At 48.3% G+C, this 14741-nt stretch overlaps 1 protein-coding gene across 6 annotated transcripts in view; it reads left to right on the top strand.

Annotated features, from left to right (window-relative positions):
• The first annotated feature begins 752 nt into the window (after window positions 1-752).
• pacc1 (proton activated chloride channel 1) overlaps window positions 753-14741 on the top strand; it is a 50164-nt gene continuing 36175 nt past the window's right edge. For 2 of the 6 annotated variants that reach the window (XM_072508727.1, XM_072508713.1), the window contains exons 1-2: window positions 894-1094; window positions 10070-10166. In XM_072508727.1, the coding sequence (XP_072364828.1) occupies window positions 1059-1094; window positions 10070-10166 (133 nt within the window). In that variant the 5' untranslated portion in view covers window positions 894-1058. The other 4 variants (XM_072508735.1, XM_072508745.1, XM_072508720.1 and 1 more) reach the window with 4 other exon arrangements.

The raw sequence follows: 14741 nt of genomic DNA, 5'->3' as shown, positions 1-14741 counted from the left end.
TGGGGGAGTACTGACTCAGCAGACGGACCGGACTTTTGCCCCAGGTTGGGGAGTGGGGGAGTATTGACTCAGCAGACGGATTGGAGCTCTGCCAAGGGTTGGAGAGTGGGGCAGTACTGACTCAACAGGGGGACCGGAACTCCACCCCAGGTTGGGGGAGTACTGACTCAGCAGACGGACCGGACTTTTGCCCCAGGTTGGGGAGTGGGGGAGTATTGACTCAGCAGACGGATCGGAGCTCCGCCCCAGGTTGGGGAGTGGGGGAGTATTGACTCAGCAGGGGGATTGGAGCTCTGCCTCAGGTTGGGGAGTATTGACTCAGCAGGGGGATCGGAGCACCGCCCCAGGTTGGGGAGTATTGACTCAGCAGACGGATCGGAGCTCCGCCCCAGGTTGGGGAGTATTGACTCAGCAGACGGATCGGAGCTCCGCCCCAGGTTGGGGAGTATTGACTCAGCAGGGGGATTGGAGCTCTGCCTCAGGTTGGGGAGTATTGACTCAGCAGGGGGATCAGAGCACCGCCCCAGGTTGGGGAGTATTGACTCAGCAGACGGATCGGAGCTCCGCCCCAGGTTGGGGAGTATTGACTCAGCAGACGGATCGGAGCTCCGCCCCAGGTTGGGGAGTATTGACTCAGCAGACGGATCGGAGCTCCGCCCCAGGTTGGGGAGTATTGACTCAGCAGGGGGATTGGAGCTCTGCCTCAGGTTGGGGAGTATTGACTCAGCAGGGGGATCAGAGCACCGCCCCAGGTTGGGGAGTATTGACTCAGCAGGGGGATCAGAGCACCGCCCCAGGTTGGGGAGTATTGACTCAGCAGACGGATCGGAGCTCCGCCCCAGGTTGGGGAGTATTAACTCAGCAGACGGATCGGAGCTCCGCCCCAGGTACTCTGCGGTTGGCGCAGCCCTGTTTTCAGGCCGGGGTTGTTATTGAGCAGTACATTCGTCGCCGGCCAGACGAGCTGTTCCGTAGGATGTTGTGTGCGGTGTATTTCCTCTGTGCGAGACTGGCTTGCTGTCACTGTGCGCCTGCTGATTTAACCGTTGACTGCGGCGATGATAAGGAGGGACATCACTGGCTCTTACCGTGAGGTAAAAGGCTTTACCGGGGGGTGGGGGAGAGGTGCGGCGCGGACCGCAGCGGACAACAGCCTTTTGTTCCAGGCGGGAGCCTGTTGACTTTTCACTGAGTGGAAATTAGTTTCCTGAAGTCCATTGGGTCTAAAATCAGTTTGAAATAATAGCCATTTAAAAGAAAAAAAATCACGTGTATCGCATACTTCTCCTCAATTAGCAATGGCATCTAAACACAATGTTCCATGTACTCCTGCACTGGGGACGTGGAGCTGCTTTTACCGCTGACGGGAGGGTGAGTAACCCCGCCAATTTGTTGTGCAGCCTGCAGTGGCCAGTAGGGCATCTCCCGGAGCCACTTCCAGCAACATGGTAGCAGCAGCTTTATTCTCTTCTAAGTGTTACAAGGCCGAAGATAACTTCTTAACTTCATCAAAGACTGTAGGGCCGGTGCATCAAAACAAGGAACTAGAAGAGATTAAAGAATGATGGGACCTGACTGATCCAGCACCATCTGTCAAAGTCGATTGGGGGTGTTGGGGGTTTGATGAAGTTCCTCCTTTGTTGCGTTCTCACTATTTGTGCCCTATGTTATCCACCCAGCAGTGCATTAACTCCTCTTTTCCTTAATTGCAACCAAATAGATTCTGGCTTAAACTCTCATGTACATCACCTGTGCGTTTCTAATGGTGTTGACTGGATCTCCGAGGAAACTACTACCCGTCCACCACCACCCCCTAGACACGATTATTAGGTGCCCTTTCCTCCCCTTGTTTGAGCAAAAATTTTGTTCTTGCCTCTGTATAATGATCTCACATGGCTACTTGTGTCTGCAATTCAATAACCGTTTCTATCGAGCTCAAGGCCAACATCTGTGTGCATTTTAAATCCATCTCCGTCTGCTCCACATTCCTTCCCTGCCTGATCTCTCCTATTTCTTAACTACTCTGTGTATTCTATGCTACTCTATATATTCAATGCTATCTGTCTTTCCTGGTCCTTTGCACATCTTATCTCCTCTCTAATGTTTCATTCTGGTGTCCTGCTCTCTCCCTGCCAAATTAGTTTGTACCCACCCCCATGACACTTGTTAATCTTCCTGTGGCGAAGTTGAGCCCAACTGCCCTGTCCATGTGTACCTTGCCCATCTTGTACAGGTCCTTACTGCTCCAGATTGGCCTGAGTGCCCAGGTGTCTGAAGGCCTCCCTCCTGCATGAACCTGGCTAATTTTACAGGTCCTATGCTCACCATCTTTGAGACCCTGATCTTTAACATCTATCCTAGCACCTGAAACAGTGTATCCAGGACCGCAACTATTTTTCTACCAAATCATGGTTCCAATATGGACCACAACTTCGGGCAGTTCCCTTTTTCCTTGCAACATGTTTAGGCAGAGACAAAGTAATTGGGGAAAGTTATCGTGACTAAGAGACCATATTTTAGGTATATATTTGGATGCCATTTCATATAATTCTGAATCATGTCACTCCAATTATATACAGTAAGACTGACAAAATGGACACCTATTCCCTCCCTAGCTCTTTCCATTAAACACACCCAACCTTCCGCTTCCCCAAAAAACTTTTTGAGCCATTTTGAAATAAATAGGAAATCCAGTAAACAGAAATATGTAAATTGTGTTTGAACCAAACTGAGGATGATGATTTCTGAACTTTATGGTTTGAGTTCTTTAAAAAATTTTTTTTTTTTAAATTTTGAGTACCCAATTCATTTTTTTCAATTAAGGGGCAATTTAATGTGGCCAATCCACCTAGCCTATACATCTTTGGGTTGTGGAGGCGAAATCCACACAAACACAGGGGGAATGTGCAAACTCCACACGGACAGTGACCCAGAGCCGGGGTTGAACCTGGGTTCTCGGTGCCATGAGACAGCAGTGCTAACCGCTGTGCCACCATGCTGCCCTTGGGTTGAGTTCTTGATGGATAATTCAGAGATTGAATGTTATGGCTCACTTGCACTCAAAGTAAAGGAAGTCCGGTTTGCAGCAACAAATTTGCAAACAAACCTCGCAACAAATTTGATTTCAGTTTTGGGTTTTATCAATGCTAAAAGTCTTTTTTTAGTATTCACATAAATTTTCTATTTCAAGCTTGTTACCTGAAGTGATTCTTAAGATCTGGGGAATAATACGTTTCTTATTTATTATTTTATAACACCAAAAGTGAATGTAGAAGCACATTTAATTTATGTTGTGTGTAGGTCGAAGCTTCAGTTCAATGCTTGAATCTACTAGCATCAAACACAACATATTGCTTTCTCACAGTTTATTCACCTGTATGATTGAATGAATATTTAAATTGGTTGCAGTATTTCCCTAGTTACAACAGTGATTACGATTCAGAACTACTCCAGTAACTGTGACGGGCTTTGGAGCATACTAGGATCGTGAAAAGCACTTTATCAACATGAGCTACTGATTTGAGTTAATTGCTCCCTTTGCCATACTATTTATATTGCTTCTTCTCTGTCAAACTAAATTGATTCTTCTCTGTCAAGCTATGTGTGAAATCGTGTCCCTTCATTCACAACTTACTTCATATGCAGGACTAGTGGCAGAACTAGCCTCTCACAGATTGGTCTCTTTAAGCCATCAGCAAAAGTGCACCATATAACCCTTCTCCAACGGATTTGATTTCCTGCATGTCCATCACCTTACACAGATGGAAGAATGCTTTTGACAATGAAAGCTAAGGGTGGCACGGGGCGCAGTGGTTAACATTGCTGCCTCACGTCGCTGAGGACCCTTGTTATATCCCGGCCCCGGGTCACTGTACGTGTGGAGTTTGCATGTTCTTTTTTTAAAATTAAACTTTTTATAGGCATTTTCAAAATTATATACATTGCTGTTCGTTTTCATTTATTGTACAGTCACAAAGGTTCCTTTTTAGGTTTCTCTATTTACAGTCTGTTGCAGTCTGGCTGGCTCAGCCTACAATCCTCCCTATTCTTCCCCTTCCAGCTCCTCTCTCCTTGACCCCCCCCCCCTCCCCCCCCCCCCCCCCCTCCCCCCTCTCCTCCTCCCTGCTCCTCTTTATCACTGCTGTTCCCCATTTTCTCTTGCTGGGTTTTGCTACCTCGTCTTGCTCCCCCTGCCCCCGCCATTCCTGGTCCTGCCTCGCTTTCCTCTTTCTATCTTGTCCTGGCTATTTCCCCCTAGTTACTGGCTATTTATTTATTTATGTGTTGGCACAAACAGGTCTCGGAACAGTCGGGTGAATGTCTCCCATGTTTTGTGGAAGCCCTCTTCCGACCCACGGATGGTGAATTTGATTTTCTCCATTTGGAGAAATTCTGATAGGTCGGACAGCCAGTCTGCAGCTTTAGGTGGTGCTGCTGATCGTCAACCAAGCAGGATTCCACGGCGGGCGATCAGAGAGGCAAAGGCAAGGGTGTCCGCCCCCCTCCCCATGAATAGATCTGGCTGGTCTGATACCCTGAAGATCGCCACTTTCGGGCATGGCTCCACCCTCATCCCCACCACTTTGGACATTGCCTCGAAGAAGGCTGTCCAGTACCCAGCAAGTCTGGGGCAAGCCCAGAACATATGGGCACCGTTCGCATCTATCTTCCACCTCCGGGAAGAACCTGCTCATTTGGGTTCTGGTCAAGTGGGCTCTATGTACCACTTTTAGCTGTGTTAGGTTGAGCCTCGCGCATGTGGAGGTGGAGTTGACCCTGTGCAGTGCTTCGCTACAATGTCCCCACCCTATTTTGAACCCCAAATCTGCCTCCCATTTCCTCCCTGTCGTGCCCAGTTCGGTGTCGGCCCACTCTATCAGTCGTTCGTACATGTCACTACAGTTCCCTCTGCCTCGGATATCTGCTCCAGTAGCTCTTCTAATAGTGTCTGTCGTAGTCATGACTATGTCCTTGTCTCCTTCCGTAGGAAGTTTTTAAGCTGCAGGTATCCGAGTTTGTTGCCTTTAGCTCGTTGGAATCTCTGCATCAGTTCTTCCAGTGTGACCTTACTGTCAGTGTATAGGTCCCTGACTGTCAATGTCCCCCCGTCCTGTCTCCACCTTTTTTTAAAGAAAATATTTCGAAAATATTTTATTGAAGCATTTGTAATTCTCACAATTTAACATGTTGACATTTCTAAAACAACCTCGCGGGTCGACGCACAAAATACCCCCTAAAAGAACAACAAACAATAGACAACGCCCCCCACTTCTCCCACCCTGTCCCCAATTACTCGTATACTAAGTTCCCTGTCCTTATTTAACATTACCATGCCTCCTGTTCTCCGCCCCCCCCCCCCCTTCCCTTTCCTCCTTACTGCTGATGTTCAATTTTTGTTCAAGAAATCGATGAACGGATGCCAACTCCGGGTGAATCCCTGTATTGATCCTCTCCGAACGAACTTGATTTTCTCCAGACTGAGAAACCCTACCATATCGCTGACTCACACTCCTGACTTCGGGGGCTCCGAGTCCCTCCATCTCAGCAAGATCCATCTCCGGGTCACCAGGGAGGAGAAGGCCAGGAGATCGGCCTCTCCCCCGCCCCCCCCCTTCCCCCCCCCCCCTTGCCCCCGGATCCTCTGACACCACAAATATTGCCAATTCTGGACTCTTGAGTTATCCTACCTTCCAGGATTACTGACATAACATCCGCAAATCTCTGCCAGAATTCCCTCAGTTTCGGTCATGCCCAAAACATATGACCATGGTTGGCCGGGCTACCCCCACACCGTCCACATCTGTCCTCCACCTCCTCGAAGAACCTACTCATCCAGGCTACCGTTATGTGGTCTCTGTGGACTACCTTGAACTGAATCAAGCTAAGTCTAGCACAGGACGAGGATGCATTCACCCGTTTCAAAGCTTTTTCCCCACAGTTCAGTTTCTAGCTCCTCTCCTAGCTCCTCTTCCCACTTCCTCTTCACCTCTTTGATAGGGGACCTTTCCCACTCTAACAATTCCCTGTATATCTCCGAAACCTTCCCACTCCAACCCCTGTTTTTGACAGCACTTTATCCTGTAGTCCCCTCGGGGGGGTGAAGAAAGCTTGGGACCTGCCTCCGTACAAAGACCCGCACACTGTCTCCACTTTTGAAGGTGGTGTCGGTGAGTGCTGGTGTGACTCTGTGGTTACTGCAGATGGGGGCTTTGTCAAACATTTTGGTCAGTCTGAATTGCTGCCGTAGCTGGTTCCACGACTGGAGAGTGGTTATCGCTGCTGGAGTGTTTCTTGGGCGGGGATGGGAGTGCCGCCGTGGCGAGGGCCTGGAGCGAGGTCCCCTTGCAGGAGGCCTCCTCTGCATGCACCCACTCAGCCTCTGGCTCCTTTATCCATCCCATTACTCTTTCTGCTGTCGCTGCCCAGTGGTAGAATTGTAGGTTTTGGAGGGCTAGCCCTCCCCTGGGTCTACCGCCCCCATTTGCCCCATGAAGCGACCAAGTTCCTTCGCCATGTTCGAGGTCTTCCCCGTTCTGGGGTTCGATGTGACTGTCCGTGGGTCCTGTACACCGTTAAAGTTCCCCCCCCTCCATGATCAGTCGGTGTATGTCTATGTCACGGATTTCCGCCATGACCTTTTAAATGAATTTTGCGTTGTCCCAGTTGGGCGTGTACACGTTAACAAGTACCACCGGTGCCCCGGTGACCATGGGCCCATTACCATCTTTGTCACCTTAAACATTGTTCTCTTATTTAACAGAATTGCTACACCCCTGGCCCTCGTCCCGTAGCAGGATTGCTAAGTCTGTCCCACCCAGCCATTCCTTACCCGCTGTCGGTCCTGCTCTCTCAGATGTGTATCCTGGAGGAAGACTATGTCGGCTCTCATGTTTCTTAGGTGGGTGAAGACTCTGGATCTGTTCACTGGGCCGTTAAGTCCCCTGACATTCCAGATGACTATCCTGGTGGAGGTTTTTTTGTCCCCTCGTTCCTGTGGGATTAACCATACTTACCGAGTGGACGCGGCCCTGCCCTCCGAGGTTTCCCTTTGTTAGAGGGCCGTACAAGATGGTCGCTGTCACTGCTGCCCCCATGCGGCCGGGTCCCTGTGCTCCAGGGTTTCCCTTTCTCCAGGGGGCACCCAACACGGCCGCCAGTAGTGCGTCCGCCACATAGGTGGGCCCCTGACCTCCGGGGTCTCCCTTTGCCCAGAGACCATACTGGGTGGTTGCCTGCAGTGCTTCTTTGTTCCGGGCCCCTGGTTGCTGCCCGATGTAGCCATATTCCTGTTTCGCTTCGTTCCTGTCCCTTTCCCCATGACCCCCCCTTCCCGTCCCCCCTCTCCCATCCCCTTTCCCTTCACCCCCCCTCTGTCCCTCTTCCCCAAGCTCTTTTTCCCCTTTGCTTCTCCGTTCCTGCTGCTTGTTTCCACCACCCCTGCCAGGCGCTGCCCCCCCCCCCACCCGTTGGAGGGCCGTTGCGGCTTCTATCTGCTGCATGCTCTCGGCGGCAGCTCTCCCGCTAGCGCAGTGACCCTCCTCCCGGGAGTTACTATCCCGCTGTCCTCCCACCTGCTTTCTGCGGTTTCTGTCTGTTCTTTCCCCCGCTTGCTCAACGCTTGTTCCTCCGCCTTCCTTCTGCTGTTGCCCTCATCTGCACGTATGGGGCCACCTTCTTCCGCCTGCGGTGGTCACTCGGGTGGCGGTTCATAGTTCGTCAGTCAGGTTGTGTTGCGGGGTGGTGGAGGCGGGGGAGAGGTTCTTTTCTCCCTCTCCCTCAGTTCTTGGACTGCCTGACCCAGTGCAGGATTGTTTCCTTGTCCTGGTATCGGTGTACTTTGGCTATGATTCCCTTGGTTGTTCCCCGGCCTTGGGTTTCAGTCACTGCGACCGGTGAGCCCTGTCTATTTCTGGTGGGTTAGGGAAGGTCACGCTTCCCAACGGGTTGCCCAGCATTTGGGCCACGTAGTTCATGGGGTTTCTGCTTCAGTTCCTTCTGGTAGGCCCACGATCCGCAGGTTCTGCGTGCTGGATTGACTTTCCTGGGTCCTCGACCTTCCTACTTGGGTTACCCTGCGTCGCAACCAGTCTCTCCACCTCCTTTTCCAGTGCCACGATCCGGGGAGTTTGCATATCCTTCTGTGTCTGCGTGGGTCTCACCCCTACAACCCAAAGATGTGCAGGGTAGGTGAATTGGCCACACTAAATTGCTGCTTAATTGGGAGAAAAAAAATAATAATTGGGTACTCTAAATGTATTAATAAATAAAGTATGAAATCACGCATACTTCAAACTGCTGCTAGTAGGGTCAAAGAATAAAATATCAATATTCATGATTTAGATTTGGACATTTTCTCTAAATAATTGCAGAATTTCCTACACTTGTACGAATTGATCTCGGGATTTTAAACATGGCAGTGCAACTAAAGGGCAGTCTGCCTCAGAGCAAGTGGCTTACCATGTCCATCTTGGAGAATAGTATTTGGCATCAAGGAACTCACGAGAAATATTGTTGGAAATGGGATCATCCCCTCTTGAGGTAAAAGGTGTCCAATGCCTTCCAACATCCACAGGGCTTGCTGATGTAGTTACATGTGCTGTTATCCCAAGAGATTGTGGAGAAATTGTTGGGGGGGGTGGCGGTTATGCAAGGGGCGAAGAAAAGAGGTGAGTCTAAAACACACCTTTTGGATAGTCTGTGCTACAAGAACATTTTGCTCTCAGCGCTCCTGCCCCCTCCCTACCTTGTTGCATGCCCCTGTGTTGAGCACCATCCCTGGCCAAGAGGTGGATGCATTTTCTCCAGTGTCAACTGTGCACTCACAAGCTAGGAGGCTATGATGACAGCAGCCCAAGTGTCTTGGCAGTTTTTCAATCACTGGCTTTGCCTATTAATAAATTTATGGTCTCTGACATTCAGTACAATGGCCTGTTTGAGCTAAATGGCAGTGAACTGGGGTTTGGCCATTCAGTGGCAGGGTCTCCAATGGGTTACATTTTCCAGGGAATTACTACTATTTTAAAGGTAATTTAAAAAAAAAAAAGGATTTATAGGCTTTAATTTGAATGACAAGTAAACTAAATACCGTTTTTTCAGGATGCTCATTGTCAAATGATTCAAATTATTCAGTAGCTGAAAAGATCAAATTGGTTGCGGGAAAAGCATTCCTGCCGATACCGGCTGCCCTGCAGCCATTTAACGCAGCAAGGAGTGTTTAATTGACTGGTGTCAGGACTTCCACCCCTCCCTCAGGACAAAGTCCTACCCCAGAGAGCAGACAGCCAATTAGTCATCCCATCAATGGCGCAACAGCCAAGACTGCGATGACAAGTGGTCATAGAGTCCTAAATCCAGGAAGGCTGGGTGATCTCACAGTGGGGAGGGGAGGGGAGGTGAGGCCTCCGCCTCTTTCCCCCCCACCCTTGCTGAATTCCTCCTGCCAGACTGAAAATTGAGGCTGGGTAGGAACACCGTTTAAGCGGTCATTTATATTTAAGGTCCTCAATTGGGTCAAGGTCTTGGGCTTCATCCATCCAACCATAAAACTGTGGACAGGTGAGCGTGGAAGCCTTTCCGAGGAATTTTATAAGATCCCTCCCACCTGCAAACCCATTGCTGCTATTTCTCTTCCCATTTCTCAACGGAATACATAATAAGCTTTGTAAAATGCTCTTCAGTGGACTGATTATGCCGGACTCCCTGTACCTTGAACTGGATCTATTCTTAATCAATCCCTGTGCAGAACAATTAATTGAAAAAAAAATGAAAATCGCTTATTGTCACAAGTAGGCCTCAAATGAAGTTACTGTGAAAAGCCCCTAGTCGCCACATTCGGGCGCCTGTTCGGGAGGCTGGTACGGGAATTGAACCGTGCTGCTGGCCTGCCTTGGTCTGCTTTCAAAGCCTCTGACATGAATTTATTTTAATTAGTATTATCTTTGAACTTTTGACGTGCTGTTGTAGTATCCAGACCTCTGCAGTTCTTAAGTTCCCTGATCACTGGATGACCCAATCACTCATGTCCAGTTATTGAAAACTATGTTTTATAAAATGTTACTTTTCTCTGCAGCTTGCAGATGCAGGAACAGAGGAAAGAACTTACACTTCTGAACTCAGCGATGAGACTGGTGCTGAGCAAGACGATGTTAATGGAACAGTAATACAAGGTATAAACAGCATTGCGAAAGGCTGCTCACTATTCCATTACTTCCTGCACACAATCACCTGGGGCTGAGTTTTACCCATGAATTTTGCCCGTGGCATTGGCAGAGTGCCCACTGACGGCCCACGTGCATGATTTTGCGGGAGGCAGGGGTGGCATTAGGTCCTGGCCTGGCGAAATCCTGGACCTACTTGGGTTTAGGGGCATCCGTGGTTCCTTTTCCTCCAGGGTCTCCTGTAATACCAGTAGTGACCACTGATCCTGGTGTGGCACACAACTGCTGGCTTCCTATGAGGTGGAACTTCTTCCTGGAGACAGACGCACTCACACAGTTTGGATTGTCATGTGACTTCTCCCCTCAACTGCCAGCAACTCAAATGATACTTGTAAATCCCAATTATAACTTGATTAGCTTGTCTGACGAGTTATCTTAAAAATGGAAGGTCTTTTATCTAAGCACCTTGGTGGGTGGGTGGGGTGGGGGGGTGGGGTGGGGGGGGGGGGGGGGGAGATGCGTGTGTCAGTGACTATTGTCTTTGGTAAGTTTTGCAGACTTGCTAGTAGTGTAAATTAGTGACGGCCATCTTGATGTAGGTTGAATTCACTTTAGCCTGTTTCAAAAAATCTTGTCTATTTAAAAGTCCAATTATTTTTTCTAGCTGCTGGATAAAAATCAGTATTTGATATAAAACCATCTTTATAACAACCGTCATATTGTCTATCTATGAAATGCAGCTTGATTGTAGATTTTCTTTTAATTTAGAGTATCCAATTCTTTTTTTTTCAATTAAGGGGCAATTTAGCATGGCCAATTCTTTGGGTTGTGGGGGTGAGACCCACGCAGACTTGGGGAGAATGTGCAAACTCCACACAGACAGTGACCCAGAGCCGGAATCGAACCCGAGGCAGCAGTGCTAATCACTGCGCCACCGTGCCGCCGTTCAATGTGTTTTTATAAGAAAGTGGGCTCATGCATCCAGTGCCGTTTTTATCTTTATTTTGTCTTCTTTTGTGTCCTTCAGAGAAACATTTAGGTTCGGTGCTCAATATTATAGTTTTGTCACCTTGTACTTTGTTACAGCAATGCAATAACATTTACTTATTAAACTAAAAACAAGACTCCAGCTGTTGAAAGTTAATTTATTCACCATAAAGTATCTATGGAGGACAGAACTATAAAAAAAATATGTATATTAAAATAAAAGTAATTCATTATCTATTTGCTCTCCCACCTGACTTCCCTTTCTCTTCTGACATTTTCTTTTCCTTTTGAACATCTCACTTTTCGTCATCCACCTCTCTGTTTCTCCTTTGTCCACTGCCGTCCAAAGTCTCCACACAACTTCCTGCACTAAACCTCTTTTATTTCCTCACATAAACCCCTGCGTTGAATGGCCCCGGATCCTTGATGAATGAAATCTCTCATCCCATGTGAAAAAAAAATCGCTTTCATGGAATCATAGAATCATAGAAGGGGGCCGTTTGGGGCATCGAATCAGCAGCGTCCCTGCGAAAGAGCACCCTAACTAGGCCCATCTCCCCGTCCCATCCTGTGACCCTGCACATTGATCATGGCCAGTCTACCTAACCTGCACATCTTTGGCCAGTGGAGGAAACCGGAGCACCCGGAGGCATCCCATGCAGACACGGCGAGAATGTGCAACCTCCACAGTCACCCAAGGTTGGAATCGAACCCTTGTCCCCAACATTGCCACCACTCCTGACATCCTCCTATTGTATTCCTGCTGCTGCCCCTTTACATCTGAGAACATTAGATGTTTAAGCATCAGGTGCAGCGAGGTCCATCCTAGACTATATTAAGCAACAGTTTTGACAAAGAGCCATCTAGACTCAAAACGTTAGTTTCCTTCTCTCGCCATAGATGCTGTGAGACCTGCTGAGATTGTCCAGTATTTTCTGTTTCCATTTCAGATTCCAGCATCTGCAGTAATTTGCATTTATGTTAAGCAATAGCCTGTCTAATCCCAATGGATTTTGGTTGATAAAGGCCTGGAGCCTCTCCATTGTGGCAAAAATCCAAGAATTGAGCAAAATTTCTAAATCCTGTCTCCAAACCTAGCATTTCCTAACTTCGCGGAGACTTAATTGATGCCAGGTCGAGGTTTGCGCACGTGGAAGCAGCTGGTCATTTAACTCACCAGCTTCCTCCGCTAAAATGGGACTTTCGAAGAACCTGGAGTGTGTAGGTTAGAACTGATAAGAGGAGGTCTGAACTTGATGATTGTGATTGGATAGCCAGGGTACTGCTTTGGTTCAGGTACCGGGACACCCTAAAGGTTAAGGTCACCCTAAAGGTTAAGGTATCGTTTGGGACGGGTAAGGCTCCCTTTGGGAGAGATAAGGCAGCCTTTGAGATTATTGAGAATGAGCATGATTATGTATTTTTTATGCACAAACTCATTGGAATGGGGAAGGAATTGTCCAGCTGTCAAACCTGTCAAAGCTATCCAGGAAGTCTCAAAGCTGTCAAGGAATTGTCCAAGGATACTAGCTGAATTGAAATGGAGGGGATAAAGGCAAAGGTGGTGGATGGGGGCATGGGTTGGCAGTAAGTTGGCATTGGGAGTATGGGCCCATGGGGATTGAGTAAAGGGAACTAAGTTAGTATGGGGGCCTTGGGGCATGGGTTTGCATGGATGGGTCAGAGGAAATGGGAGGGGTGAAGGATGGAGGGATTTTTTTCCCCGCCCAGCACAGCCTATGCATTCGTTCCGGGGTCACCTGCCCCGAATCTAGTTTCAACCACACTCTTCGCCCCGCATCCTGATTGAAAATCCCTCCTGTGAGTGGACATTTTTAAAGATTGGGTTCGCCAAGCCGGGAAATCTCCAGACTCTGCGAGCCCGACCCAGGGGACAATCTGGGGCACACTGTTCTTGTGCTCCCTTCATCCTCCCCTCCAACATCAATTGTGAAGAGCATGTAAAATCATTTTGTTTTAAGGATTTTCTCCCTTAGTTTCTTTCTTCCTTCCCTAGTTCTGACATCTCGTATTGATCTAGCTTCTTTCTCATGTTCATCAAACACATTTCCATGAAACTAACTTTACACCTTCAATCTCCTGATAAATGACCATGTAACTCCTTCGCCCAGTATTCCCTGATATAAACGATTCCTTTCTCTTAGATTCTGTTATTCAGCCTTCGAAATTGCAGTCAACTGCCCTTTCCAACTAAATCCCCCTTCTCTCTAAGATTCATATAACGCATCATTATTACCATGCTCTTTGCACACTTCTTCCTTTGACACCTATTTGAACCTCCTCAGTCTGGTTTTCACCCTCCGCACCAAAATGCATGATAAAACAACCTTTGTGAGCGTAATCGTGGAGGCTTCCCCACTTGGTGTTCTTCAACCTTCTGCAAAATATGACATACCCAACCCCACATCCTCCTTCCATGTTCATTGCGAGTGCCCAGAGATTTTATTCTTGGCACCTTAAGCTTTTCGTGAGGTTACGGGGATAGGGCGGGGGCATGGGCCTAGGCGCAGGTGCTCTTTCAGAGGGTTGGTGTAGATTCAATGGGCCAAATGGCCTCTTTCTGCACTGTAGCGATTCTATGGTTTTCTACATGAGGCCTCAACAACCGCATTTGTAGACATTGAGACGGCTTCCATAATGTATTGATCAAACTCTTGACTCACCAATTACAACTCCAGATGCACCCTTGTGCTGTCTGACATCAAGGTGGACTCCCTTTAGTGTAGAAGGAGGCCATTTGGCCCATTGAACCTACACCGACCCTCTGAAAGAGTACCCTACATAGGCCCACTCACCTGCCCTATCCCCGTAACCCCACATCAACCTTTAGACACTAAGGGCAATTTAGCATGACCAACCCACCTAACCTTTGGACTGTTGGAGGGAACCAGAGCATCTGGAGAAAACCCACGCAGACAGGTTTGGACGAGAATGTACAGACTCCACACAGACAGTCATCCAAAGCCAGAATTGAACCTGGATCCCTGTCGTTGAGAGGCAGCAGTGCTAACCACTGCCATCGTACTGCCCTAGTTTAATTATAGGCAGATAGTGGGCGTTAACTGGTGATTCATTTGTGATACTTAAACTGTGATGGTTAGACTGGATGATGTTTATAATCAGTAACTGGCAAAGAAATGCTTAACAGTTTGGAAAAAGTGGCTCCAGTTATATCCATCACAAACTGGCTTTCTGAAATATAATCACTAAGACCTTTTCCTCCCTTCTGAGCACTGCCCAGGCCTGTACTTCCTTAATTCCACCAGCATTGAGATTCTTCTAAACACCTTTCTACCCATAGCTGAGTTTGCATATTCTTCCCGTGTTTGCATGGGCTTCCTCTGGGTGCTCCGGTTTCCTGCCACAGACCAAAGATATTCAGGTTAGGTAGATTGGCCATGCTAAATTGCCCTTGGGTGGAGTTACAGGGATAGAGTGGAGATCGGGCCTAGATAAGGTGCTCTTTCAGAGGGTCAGTGCAGACCCGATGGGCTGAATGGCCTCCTTCTGTACTGTAGTGATTCTATGATTCTATAACCTCCCAATCATGAAAAGCTCCACTGCCACATCCTATTG

The sequence above is a fragment of the Scyliorhinus torazame genome, chromosome 1, assembly GCF_047496885.1.
Source record: "Scyliorhinus torazame isolate Kashiwa2021f chromosome 1, sScyTor2.1, whole genome shotgun sequence".
Classification (NCBI taxonomy): domain Eukaryota; kingdom Metazoa; phylum Chordata; class Chondrichthyes; order Carcharhiniformes; family Scyliorhinidae; genus Scyliorhinus; species Scyliorhinus torazame.
This window is presented reverse-complemented; position numbering and strand designations above follow the sequence as displayed.